At 40.8% G+C, this 11,160-nt stretch overlaps 1 protein-coding gene across 2 annotated transcripts; it reads left to right on the forward strand.

Annotated features, from left to right (window-relative positions):
• Nucleotides 1-219: 219 nt before the first annotated feature.
• Nucleotides 220-10,428, forward strand: ODC1 (ornithine decarboxylase 1). 2 transcript variants are annotated; one of them, XM_044418221.1, is made up of 11 exons: nt 220-491; nt 3,879-4,029; nt 4,983-5,156; nt 5,257-5,429; nt 5,703-5,837; nt 5,938-6,019; nt 6,295-6,378; nt 7,295-7,457; nt 8,567-8,679; nt 8,970-9,184; nt 9,961-10,428. In XM_044418221.1, the coding sequence occupies exons 2-11, from the start codon at nt 3,928-3,930 to the stop codon at nt 10,100-10,102; spliced, it is 1,383 nt and encodes a 460-aa protein (XP_044274156.1). In that variant the 5' UTR covers nt 220-491; nt 3,879-3,927; the 3' UTR covers nt 10,103-10,428. The 2 variants fall into 2 exon arrangements, with proteins under 2 accessions (XP_044274156.1, XP_044274165.1); XM_044418230.1 differs by lacking the exon at nt 220-491 and adding an exon at nt 1,566-3,169.
• The last annotated feature ends 732 nt before the right edge of the window (nt 10,429-11,160 follow it).

An 11,160-nucleotide genomic window follows, 5' to 3' on the forward strand; every position in this document is an offset into this window, starting at 1 on the left:
ACAGCACTACTGCGTAGCACTCACTAATCTTTTCTAATGGTGAGTCTTTCGACACACGCCAGTCGAAATTCTAACACCTGGCGGCCATCTTCAGAGAGGAAGCGAGAAATGTCAAATCGCACCACACGCCGTGCTCACTCCTGCTGACGTCATAATAGCGCTCGGCGAAGGCCGCGGCCCGGTCGAAGCCGATCGGGGCTGGTTTGAGCTGGTTGTTGTCATGGTGACCAGTCAGCTTTTAAATAGGGGCTCTGCGGCGCCAAAAGGCTTTGTCAGGCGAAGACGGTGAGCTGGGAGCAGCAGCAGCAGCAGCAGCCGCCACTCTCCTTCGCGGCGGCGGCGGCGGCGGCGGCAGCGACTCCGGCTCTTTCTCCAGCCCAGAGAACCGAGGAGTGAGGGGCCAAGCTGACTCGCTCGCCGATCGCCACCGGCTGTCGCGCAGGGTGGACGAGGCTGCTGCTGCTGCTACTCCGCCATCGTTGCTCTTTGAGGTAAGGGGAAAACCGGGCCAGGCAGGCAGGCGGCCGGCCGGCCACGTGGAACGGGCGGGCGGGCGGGGAGGCAAGGCGGCGTTAGAGGGAGAGGAGAGAGGCGTTGCGACTCGGCAAGCGCGGGGTGGAAAATGGAAGGCGAAGTTTAATGTCTTCGAAGCTCCTGATCTCGACTGGCTCGGTCGCCCTTTTTAAACTAATTTCTTATAAAGGAGCGTAGCCAATGTATTTCTTCATTAAAAAATATTTTTATTTGATATACCTTCCACCTTAACGTCTGTCCGCTCCTCAATATCTCCGCAACCAGATTCGACCCGTTGTGTTGCTGTTCTGATGACAAAGTTTATCAGAAACCTCCTTTCTCTCTCCTTCCCACGGCCAAAGAAGTCACGTATAGAGAGTCTGATTAAATTGGCCTAATAATGTGAATTCTTGGCCTATGGGCACAGTCCTATTTATATTTAGACAGCTGGAAGTCCTACAACTCCCAGCATGGCCGGCTGAGGAATGCTGGGAGTTGTAGGAAGTCTAGCTGTCTGCACCTGCGTAGGATTGCGGTCTAATTATTTTTTTTAATTAGTGGAGTATTAAAAGTTCCATTCTTAACGCTTCTTATCCCCTCGCTCCTTTTTTTTGTTCGTGTTTTCCACTAGTGCAATGAAGGGATGAGTCATTGAGTGACGGGTTCTGTGTTGGTCCTGGGAAGATGGTGTGGCGCACCCTCCCCCCCGAAATCTGGAGGCCTTCCAAATGTCTTGCATTGCACTTCCCAGCATCTCAGCTGTCTCTGGATGCACCCCAGCACATTGGGAAGGCCTCCAGGTTAGGAGAGGCTTACATACTCCATCCTTTTAGCCACTGGTGGCTCTTCCCTCCTTTCTGCGGCAGAGGAGAAAAAACCTGCAGCTGTTGTTGTTGTTGTTAGTTTCGGTGCAGCAAATTTGAGAGGTGGAGGTGGGGATGAAAAAAGCAGGTGAAACAAGACCCTGAGGAAATGGAAAGCTGAAATAATAGGTCAGTTGGTAGTCCAACCAGATGTGATCAGATGAGGTCTAGGAGAGAGAATAAAACCTTGGCCTAGTTACCTATAACGATATGTTTTTGTCCTGAACATTAACAGCTTAATGGTGTGGCCTGAGTAGCTGGTTGGATCTGAGCTACAGAGCTCTGGGCTTGGCCTGCCCATTTTTCTCACATAAAGGAACAGTGCCGATGCCGTCTTCCTTCTCTATCTGCCCCACCCCTGCCTGGTGTGTGGTGCCCTCCTTGCCTCAGACATCTGTGTCAAGCTGGAACCGGGCGGGAGAGCAGTTGGCCACCTTTGGCAGAGAGCTGGGGTGCAGGGAAACTGAGCTTTGTTGAATGGGGTGATGTGACAAGAGACACAAATGTGCGAGGCAGAGAGCAGTGAGACTCTGCTCAGTTTGCATGAATTGTGTCTGTCTGGGCTGTAGCTGATAGTTGCTCAGTTCTGTGGAGCTGCTTGCTGGAAAGGGGTTGGCTAGTTATGTGTAGGTGGTGGATATCCTGATTCAGATACAAATGGCCTAAGCTTATTGTTGGCTTTATTCTTTCAGTCTGAATGTAGCCTCTTTGCCTTCTTTTTTCCTGTTAATGTGAAGTGTATATATTTAATGCTGATATTAAGAACTTGTACTCTTAACAATGTAGGCACTGCTGTTATTTAACGCTGCCAAGCAAATATCACTGATGCCGCTTGGCAAGTTAGGGAAAACTGTTTTACTCCACTTTGAGGAATGCAAAACAGGGATTTGCCTGGAATATCTTACATTCCAGGATTTGCCTCTGTCCATAATTGTTGTAGTATATGCACATGCATTAATTTCTGTTGCTGTATTAAACTTCTCATACCTGAAATTCTTTAAGGAATCAAGATCTGTAAGAAGCAGTGATGTGTTCAGTTTACTCCAGAGTCGCCCACTTTGGGAATTTGTTTTGATTTTAGTTTGAATTTTAGTTCGATTATGGTATTATGCATTTGGAAGACTGCCAAAATATTCTTCCAAGTATGCCTAGGACTGCAGTGTTATTAATAGGGTTTAAAAATCTAAAGAAGCTTTATAATTGATGCAAAAATTGCAGTAGTTATAACTATTATTATTATTTAAAAGCTGAACTAAGAGTGGCATGTTTAGAATTTTGCTTATCTGGGCTTTTGGGTGAAATTACCATTCTGTTTTGCTTTTTAATCTTGGTTGCTATGCAGCTTTTCCAAAAGATGGATCAAAAACCCTGTGGTTATGAAGTTTTAGCTGCTTTCCTGTCATTCCAGAGTAATGGCAGAAAAATATTAAATATTTGCCCATGTGTATTCTTATTCCCACCTGAGACACAGACTCATTTGTGCTCCCTACCTGCTAATTTCGGTGTGGAGATTTTGGGCTGAAGAATAGCCTAAACACTGAAAACAAGACCTTCAAGCACAGTTAACAGTCATTTAAGAAATAATCACCACCCTCCTTTTTCTGGATAATAATTGGGAGTTAAAGGATCGTATTTCTAATGTGCACACATTCTTGTAGTCTGCTGGAGACTCTTCCCATACAGGACTTTTCTCTGTGAGCTTCATGAATGGCACAGTGGAATAGAAGTTAACTTACTTCTTGTCCAGCCTTGAAGTGAGCTGAGCTGCAGTGCAACACACAGTGGTGATGCAGGTACATCTACTGGTGATGCCTGTCTTGCCTCAGCTGCCTTGTCCTTAGGTGTGCCACGTATGCTCCTGGGATTCAACATCTGCCATTTGTTTTACTCATAAAGGCCGGGCAGTGGCAGGGATTGAGACATTTCTGATGTTGCATTCAGGTGAGAGGATTCTTCATGCATGAAGCTTCTGAATGCACCACATACTTTTGCACTGTGTCAGCAAGCTGTGTGAAGTTGTGTTCTGTCACTCAGCATGGTGAAAAGATTATAAAAATACAGCCTGCTCCTTTGCCCATTTACTCAAAATCAGTCCTGCTGTTTCTTGCCCAAGTGTGCATAGGGTTGCATCTTTAAGTTTGCACTGCTTAGTCACCTCTAGTACTATACAAAAATAGTACATGTCACAGTATCCCAATCATCACTCTGTAACTTCAGCCAGGTTACAAGTGCCTGTTGGCCACTTTTTCCTTCTTGGCGGGGTACTGGCCAGGAATATCTTTGAACTCTTTCAAAGCGGGCATCATACTTAGACTGTATAATTGGCAGTTTGATTCTCAATGCCGTACATATATTTATGCATTTTCATACTCTAGGTTTCCCCTTTTGTTGAAGCAGATTACAACGTTTTTGAACTGTGTGGCTTGGCTTGCTAAGCTCCTGTATTTTCTTGCCTGTCTGTGATAGAAGGGAGAACAAAAACCTTTTCTTATCTCTCTACAGCTTGTTACACTGGAAATTATCTTGGTGCTAAAACTGAACAGTAGGCAAGATGAATGGCTTCAATAGTGAAGAATTCAATTTCATTTTCCTTGATGAAGGCTTCACTGCCAAGGATATTGTAGACCAAAAAATAAATGAAGTTTCTTCCTCAGTGAGTATGTTAAATATACAATATATTACTAGAAGAAGAGGATCGCTATGATCCTCTTAAAGAGTCTTGGGAAATAGATTTAAAAAGAAATATTATCACTGGAGAATGGAATAAAATGTGGGATGAGAATTTTAAAATTTATGTCAATAAGAATTAAAGAGAATTTTTATACACTAGTTTAGAAATGGTACTTAACTCCAGTTAAATTGAATTACGTGAATAATGAATATTCCAACGTGTGTTGCAGATGCAACCAAGAAGTGGGTACATATTTCCATATGTGGTGGAAGAGTAAATATATGAATGAGTTTTGGGAAAGGATTTTTAAAGTACTTGGTAAAATATTGAATTTAAATATTGAAGTTGACTCTGGATTAGCATTATTGTCATTAGTATTTTGTTCCATCTGTCCTCTAAATAAAGAATTGATAAATTTATTAACAGCAGTAGGGTTAGTAATAGCAAGGAATTGGAAAACAAAATGTGAATGTCATATAGTTGACTGATATAAAGAAGTCTGGAATATAACTACTAATGATAAGTTAACTTGCCATATTAAATGGAAAAAAGGTTTGACAAGTGAAAATAAATTTGAAAATATTTGGAATCCTTGTTGAATACGTTTTAATAAAAGGAAAGGGGTGTGAACCACCACAAGAGTCAGTGCAGTTCTGGAAGGGAAGTGGGGCAACCTGAATGAATAAATAATCTTCCACTAAGTAATTAGAGTTGTTGGTCCTGGTGGAGGTAGCACTGATGTTGATGTGCTGTTTGATCGGTGATGTTTAGTTATAATTGTTGTGTTAATTGTATTAAAAAGAAAGAAGAAAGAAAAAAGCATGTTCGATATTAGATTGTGAATGTTGCACAGCGATTTTATACTGAAGCTTATAATATACAACAGTAGCTCACTGATAGGGACTAATAAATGGTTTTTGTTTTTTCTTTTCCAGGATGATAAAGATGCATTTTATATAGCTGATCTTGGGGATGTTCTGAAAAAGCAGCTGCGATGGTGCAAAGCCCTACCTAGAGTTTCTCCTTTCTATGCTGTCAAGTGCAATGACAGCATAGCCATAGTGAAGACTCTTGCTGCCCTTGGGACAGGATTTGATTGTGCCAGTAAAGTAAGTGTCTGTAATGTTTTGTTTTTCATCTTAGTTGTCCGTCTGTTTCTGGACAAGGTGTTTTTATTAAATACTGTGCAAATCATAATTTGTTTTTCAGACTGAAATCCAGCTGGTCCAGAGTGCTGGTGTGCCTCCAGAGCGCATAATATATGCAAATCCATGCAAACAAGTCTCTCAAATTAAGCATGCTGCAAATAGTGGTGTGCAGATGATGACTTTTGATAGTGAAGTTGAATTGATGAAAATTGCAAGAGCCCATCCAAAAGCAAAGTAAGATGCCATGGAATAAAATAGCTGTTTTTAAGTTTAGTCTTTATGTTTCTCCTCTGTGGAAAAGACACTACTAATCTTAGAAACTTAGTAAGATGTCCAGGTATTTTTCCATAATTCCATTGATAAGTAAACCAGGCAGCTTGATAATACAAAGCTTGGCTTCCTCAGAGCAATTCTAAGTATAGTTTAAAAGAAAGTATTTTTTGGAATGCAGTTGGATTAGCCTAAGTTTGAAAGTATTCTTAAGCTGGTTTCTTAAATGTTTTCTAGGATGGTCTTGCGGATTGCAACAGATGACTCAAAGGCAGTTTGTCGTCTTAGTGTTAAATTTGGAGCAACATTAAAAACCAGTCGGTTGTTGCTTGAGCGTGCAAAAGAACTTGATATTGATATCATTGGAGTCAGGTGAGTTGCAAAGCTATGTGGATAGGTGGCCTTTTTGCAACTAATAATTTTTCCTTCTTTAAGTTATTTGGCAAAGCTGAACTCAACCAATCTTTCCTAGTTTCCATGTTGGAAGTGGCTGTACAGATCCTGAGACCTTTGTGCAAGCTATTTCTGATGCGCGATGTGTTTTCGACATGGGAGTAAGTACATTTTAATACTTCATTTAGTACTAATTCATTAGAATTTAAGAAAATTGGTTCTGGAATACAAAATATTAAAAGTATAATTTGTATATCTGTGTTGTGAAACAACTAGTTTAATCTGTGGACGTGGATTAACCCAAACATTGTTTAGGGAGGTTGTTCTTATCTTTATTTGACGAATTTACAAGTGTCCATAAATTATTAGAGTCCAGATAGTTTTACTGTCAGTTATACCTATATAAATGTTAATAAATCATTATTTTTCAATTTAGGCTGAGCTTGGTTTCAAAATGCATCTGCTTGATATTGGTGGTGGCTTTCCTGGTTCTGAAGATGTGAAACTTAAGTTTGAAGAGGTACTAATTTATAGCTGCATCTTAATCTCATATTTCCAGTTGATGTAGAGGGGGCTTTCACAATTTAGTTATATGGCTGAATAGCAATAATACTTTTTATCTCATTATGAAGCTATTTTAGTTTGTAAAATAACCTCATTTTAGTAAACAACCCATGTCAAAATTTTAAAGTTGAAAGAAGTTACTGTACAGTAAAGTCAAGTACTGGGCAACAGTGTGGATACACATTCTGCAACATGGCAGAACTGTACTTCCTATATTGTATAATCTCACATTTCTGTGTTGCTAAACTGCATTTAGCTTGGAAAACATATTCATAGAAACTCTGTACAGCTCTTCCACTTTTCCCTCTATTTTGTACAAAGCACCAAACCTTGAGCCTTGAATTAGAGACCTGCTGGAAGTGAACATGCTGTTCTTACACCCCAGAATGATAGCACTGACTGTACTGTTTGTAGGGAGCGAGGTGCTCAATCCATCTTTCTCCATCCAGGTTCATTTTAGCATTTCCACATGGGAGGAATTATATGCCTGAAACTGATGCATAATGACTTTTAAATCTGGGGTCAAAATGACTGGATCGGGCAAGACCTTCAGGAACTCAGACTGTGTTTTGTTTAGAAAAGTGTATTCCACTTGAGTAGGTGTAGTTAGTTGGTCTCTGTAACCTCCCATTCAAATAAGCAAGCTTCCTCCAAAGCACCTTCCCTTCATTTGGTCGAGTATTTGGCACAAATTTGGTAGCCTCTTGCTGGGTCCTAACCCTGTTGTGGAGTGGGAATTTATTTCTTTGAGAAAGCTAGTTAAAGGAATGTGGCTACATAATTCAGATACTTCTGCAAATCTTGCCTGAAAGCTAATTGTTCATGTTGTATCTGTATTGCTGAACAGCTAACTTTTCTCCTATTTTTTTAAGATAACAAATGTAATCAATCCAGCTTTGGACAAATATTTTCCTTCCGATTCTGGAGTGAGAATTATTGCAGAGCCTGGCAGATACTATGTTGCATCAGCTTTTACTCTGGCTGTTAACATAATTGCTAAGAAAGTTGTAATAAAGGAGCAGACTGGATCTGATGGTATGTAGTTCTTAGTCCAACGCTTGAATTATCTGGCAAATGACAAAAATGTGTGTGCGGGATAGGTGTGCGAAACTGTGTATATTCTGAACATACTCTATATTTCCCTGCAAGATTGGGATAGTCTTAGGGGTAGGAGACAGCTTGTGTTTTACTCTTTAATAGCAGCTGCTCATTGATACAGGGGGAAAGTTAGATGCCTGGAATTAGGGCTAAGTTCCAAAGGATGCCAGCCCTGAAGGAGCCTATCTGCACAAGAGGGGTTCTGTGACAGAACATTGCAGTATGTGTATGTTATTTGAGCCTGTGGTTGCAAAGGCTCAGCAATGATGCATCAGGCAGCAGTCTGTGCTCTAACGTGGATATACTCGATAGGCATTTTCTTCCCATTTGCACTTTTTAAAAGTTCAACCAACCTGCAAGCATGCCTAAGCTCAGGACTTTGCTTACAATCAAGTGCTTGGTTTAGCTTGTGTGGCAGCAAATAAGTAGCCCCACCAGTGGCCAGAAATGTTGCAGAGGCCTATAGATCAGCACAGCTTACATAGCAGAATTCCAAGCAATGCACAATGTTGCAGGGTTGTAAGCCACTCTCTCAGCTTCAGGCCAACCTGCAATAGGGGTCTAAGATCTCTGAACAGTACTGTTGTTTTAAAGCGCTTGGAGCCTGTCCTGCTTGAATCTGTGCGCACTCTACTGCAGCGCTGCTGTAAGTCATTTTCAAACTGCAGTACAGGGCCAGTGCTCTCCATTTGCTTTGGAATTTGCTTTGGCAGGATTATTTTTTAAAAATATCTTTTACACTAAACCGTCACTGTTCTTGAGAAAAGCAGCATCTGATCTCTCTGCTGGTGAACACATTTCTGTGTTCTCTTGTTTTTAGTTGTCCTGTTGTAGTTATTATGTATCTTCCTGTCTAGATATGTCTGTGTTCTGTGGTCACAGTTTGGGCTAGTAAAGTCTATCTTTAGAAAAACTCGAATTGGGATAGGGTATGGTGACTGATGATAAGAGCACCATGTTAGACATTCCCAGTGTGAGAGAGCATTGGGGGCTGGCTTTCTCTACATGCTCAGTGTTCCAATAGTCTTCCCTTTTTTTCCCAATAGATGAAGAAGAAATGAATGACAAAACTCTTATGTACTATGTAAATGATGGAGTCTATGGATCTTTTAACTGCATCTTGTATGATCATGCACATGTTAAGCCTGTTTTGCAAAAGGTAAGAGGTGTGTGCGCACACGCGTGCTAATGTGTTCTTATGTAAAAATAAAATATTAAACTTACCAAATGTTCCTGTTTGAGGGAGCATTTTGGTCATGTATGTGTGTCAGATGAGGAAATAGAAAAAGAAAATGTGGGAGTGACTTTTGTAGAACAGACATAATGTAGAACTCTGGTCTAGGCATGATGTAATCAAAAACATTATGAATAATTGCATTAAAGTCAGCTCTGCTGTGGCAACATGCATGGATCATTGTGCTGACTGCTTTCCTTTTAAACTGTTTTCAGAGACCTAAGCCAGATGAGAGATACTATTCCTGCAGCATATGGGGGCCAACCTGTGATGGCCTTGATCGCATAGTGGAGCGTTGTAAAATGCCAGAGTTGCAGGTTGGAGAGTGGATGCTGTTTGAAAACATGGGTGCCTACACTGTGGCAGCTGCTTCCACCTTCAATGGATTCCAGAGGCCAACAATACACTATGTTATGTCAAGGCCAGCATGGTTAGTCATTTTTCCTTCCATGCTTTTAACTCTGCCAAGAAGGGTTGGAAGAAGCTCTTAATTCTGACTCGAGCAAGCTGCGAGTATTTTTCCTCTCTCTCTCTCTCTCTCTCTCTCTCTCTCTCTCTCTCTCTCTCTCCCCCCCCCCCCCCCCCCATGCTCTTTCTCTCTCTCTCTCTTTGGGAAAACCCCAAATGTTTATTAGAGTTATTTATTATTATTACAATTATTATTATTGTGGCTCGTCACAATGCAATTGGCACAAACACACTGGGATTCTTACTGAGGATGGCTCACTTTGGCAGTAGTGGCTTTCCTAGTTCAAGGCCACAATGCTTTGGAAGGGGTAAAACATGGCTTCTTGGTAGGGTCCTCTGCCATCACTACATGCAGTTGCAGAAATGCATGACAGTGCGAAATTTAGCTTGAATATCATTGTTCAGTAGGAAAACTCAAAACGGGAACAATGCCACAAGATGTTCTGAATGCTAGAAACAGGCAAAGTAAGTGGCTGGAGGCTCTTTGTGCTTTGCTATACTTGGAATAACAAAATCGTGCAGCTTACTGCTTCGTATACTGGGCCCAGTCCTGATTTTCTTGGTGTGCACTCTTGAGCGAGAGAGATCAGCACAGAGTGCACAGTGCCAGGTTCTATAATGCACCCCCTCCAACCCAGCTAGTAACTGGGAGCTATTGTATACTCTTGAAAGTGATCATGTACTGAGGACTGATTTTCACCTAGATTACTTATGCATTCACTTTTCTCTCCTTACTAGGCAATTGATGGAACAGATAAAAGAGCAAGGGTTTCAAGCAGAAGTGGAAGAACAGGACATCACTTTGCCACTGTCTTGTGCCTGGGAAAGTGGAATTGAACACCATCCAGCTGCTTGTGCTTCAGCTAGCATTAATGTATAGATAAGGTTTTAGCTAACTTGCAAGTTTAGGGATGGATATTTTTAGAGCTCTTTGGGACCATTAACTTAATTCTTGCTAGAATTGTTAAATGTTTTGAAAGACTAGGGTGTGCGTAAGTGTAAAAGAATAGGCAGTTGGGGAGGTCACATTTATCTGTGTTCCTATGGAAACTATTTGAATATTGTTTTATATGGAATTTTATTCACTTCTCAAATATGCTACTAAAACTGATCCTTAACTGTCAAAACAAGCATTTGTAGCTTGTCTATTTGGCAGAATAGTCTGGACCTGTGACCTGACTTTTAAAATAAAGCCTATTGAAATAATAGGGTAGCAGTTCTTTGTTTAAATGTAAACTAAAATTTGGGTTGAATAGATTTTAAGATCTTGAATTGTCACTTGCTCTGGGCTGAACACACATACGCAAACACAACACACTTTGGATAGTGCTACACAAGCTGCCAAGGTAGTTCCCCTCATGCTAGCATTCATTCTCTCCTGCTTGTTTTACTTTTGTCAGAGAAGAAAAACAGAAGGACTCTCGAAATATAATACGTGTGGGATTTATTTCAAAATCAGAAGATGCATCTTGTAACATCTCACTAAAAAGTATATCCCATATTTTCCAGTTCTTGAGTGGCTACATTTTCTTCATTACTAACTTGCTTCAGTCAAATTCTAGGAATGGCATTGTACCATGTTTTGTGTACAGAAGTTCTGTACATCTCAGCTCGTTATCTTTTATGGATTCGTTTGCTCTATTGAGCAATAAACGTTTTCTCTACAAAACACTTTTATGGGAAAATGCCCAATATTTAGAAGTTCACTAATTTCAGTCTTTGGGAAGGTTATATTCTGCTTTTTCAGGGTTATGCTACAAATTACAGTCATGAATTAGATAATACCAGGCAGTTCCTGGTGTTAAAAATGAGTTCAATTCCTGAGAAAATGGAAATTCATCTTTAAGTTGAATTTGTAAGTTGGATACTTGCAGTCAGCTCTCCACATCTGCAGGAGTTAGGGGCTCAGGATCCCTGTAAAAGTGGAAAAACTGAATA

The sequence above is a fragment of the Varanus komodoensis genome, unplaced genomic scaffold (assembly GCF_004798865.1).
Source record: "Varanus komodoensis strain SLA01 unplaced genomic scaffold, ASM479886v1 scaffold10, whole genome shotgun sequence".
Taxonomy (NCBI): domain Eukaryota; kingdom Metazoa; phylum Chordata; class Lepidosauria; order Squamata; family Varanidae; genus Varanus; species Varanus komodoensis.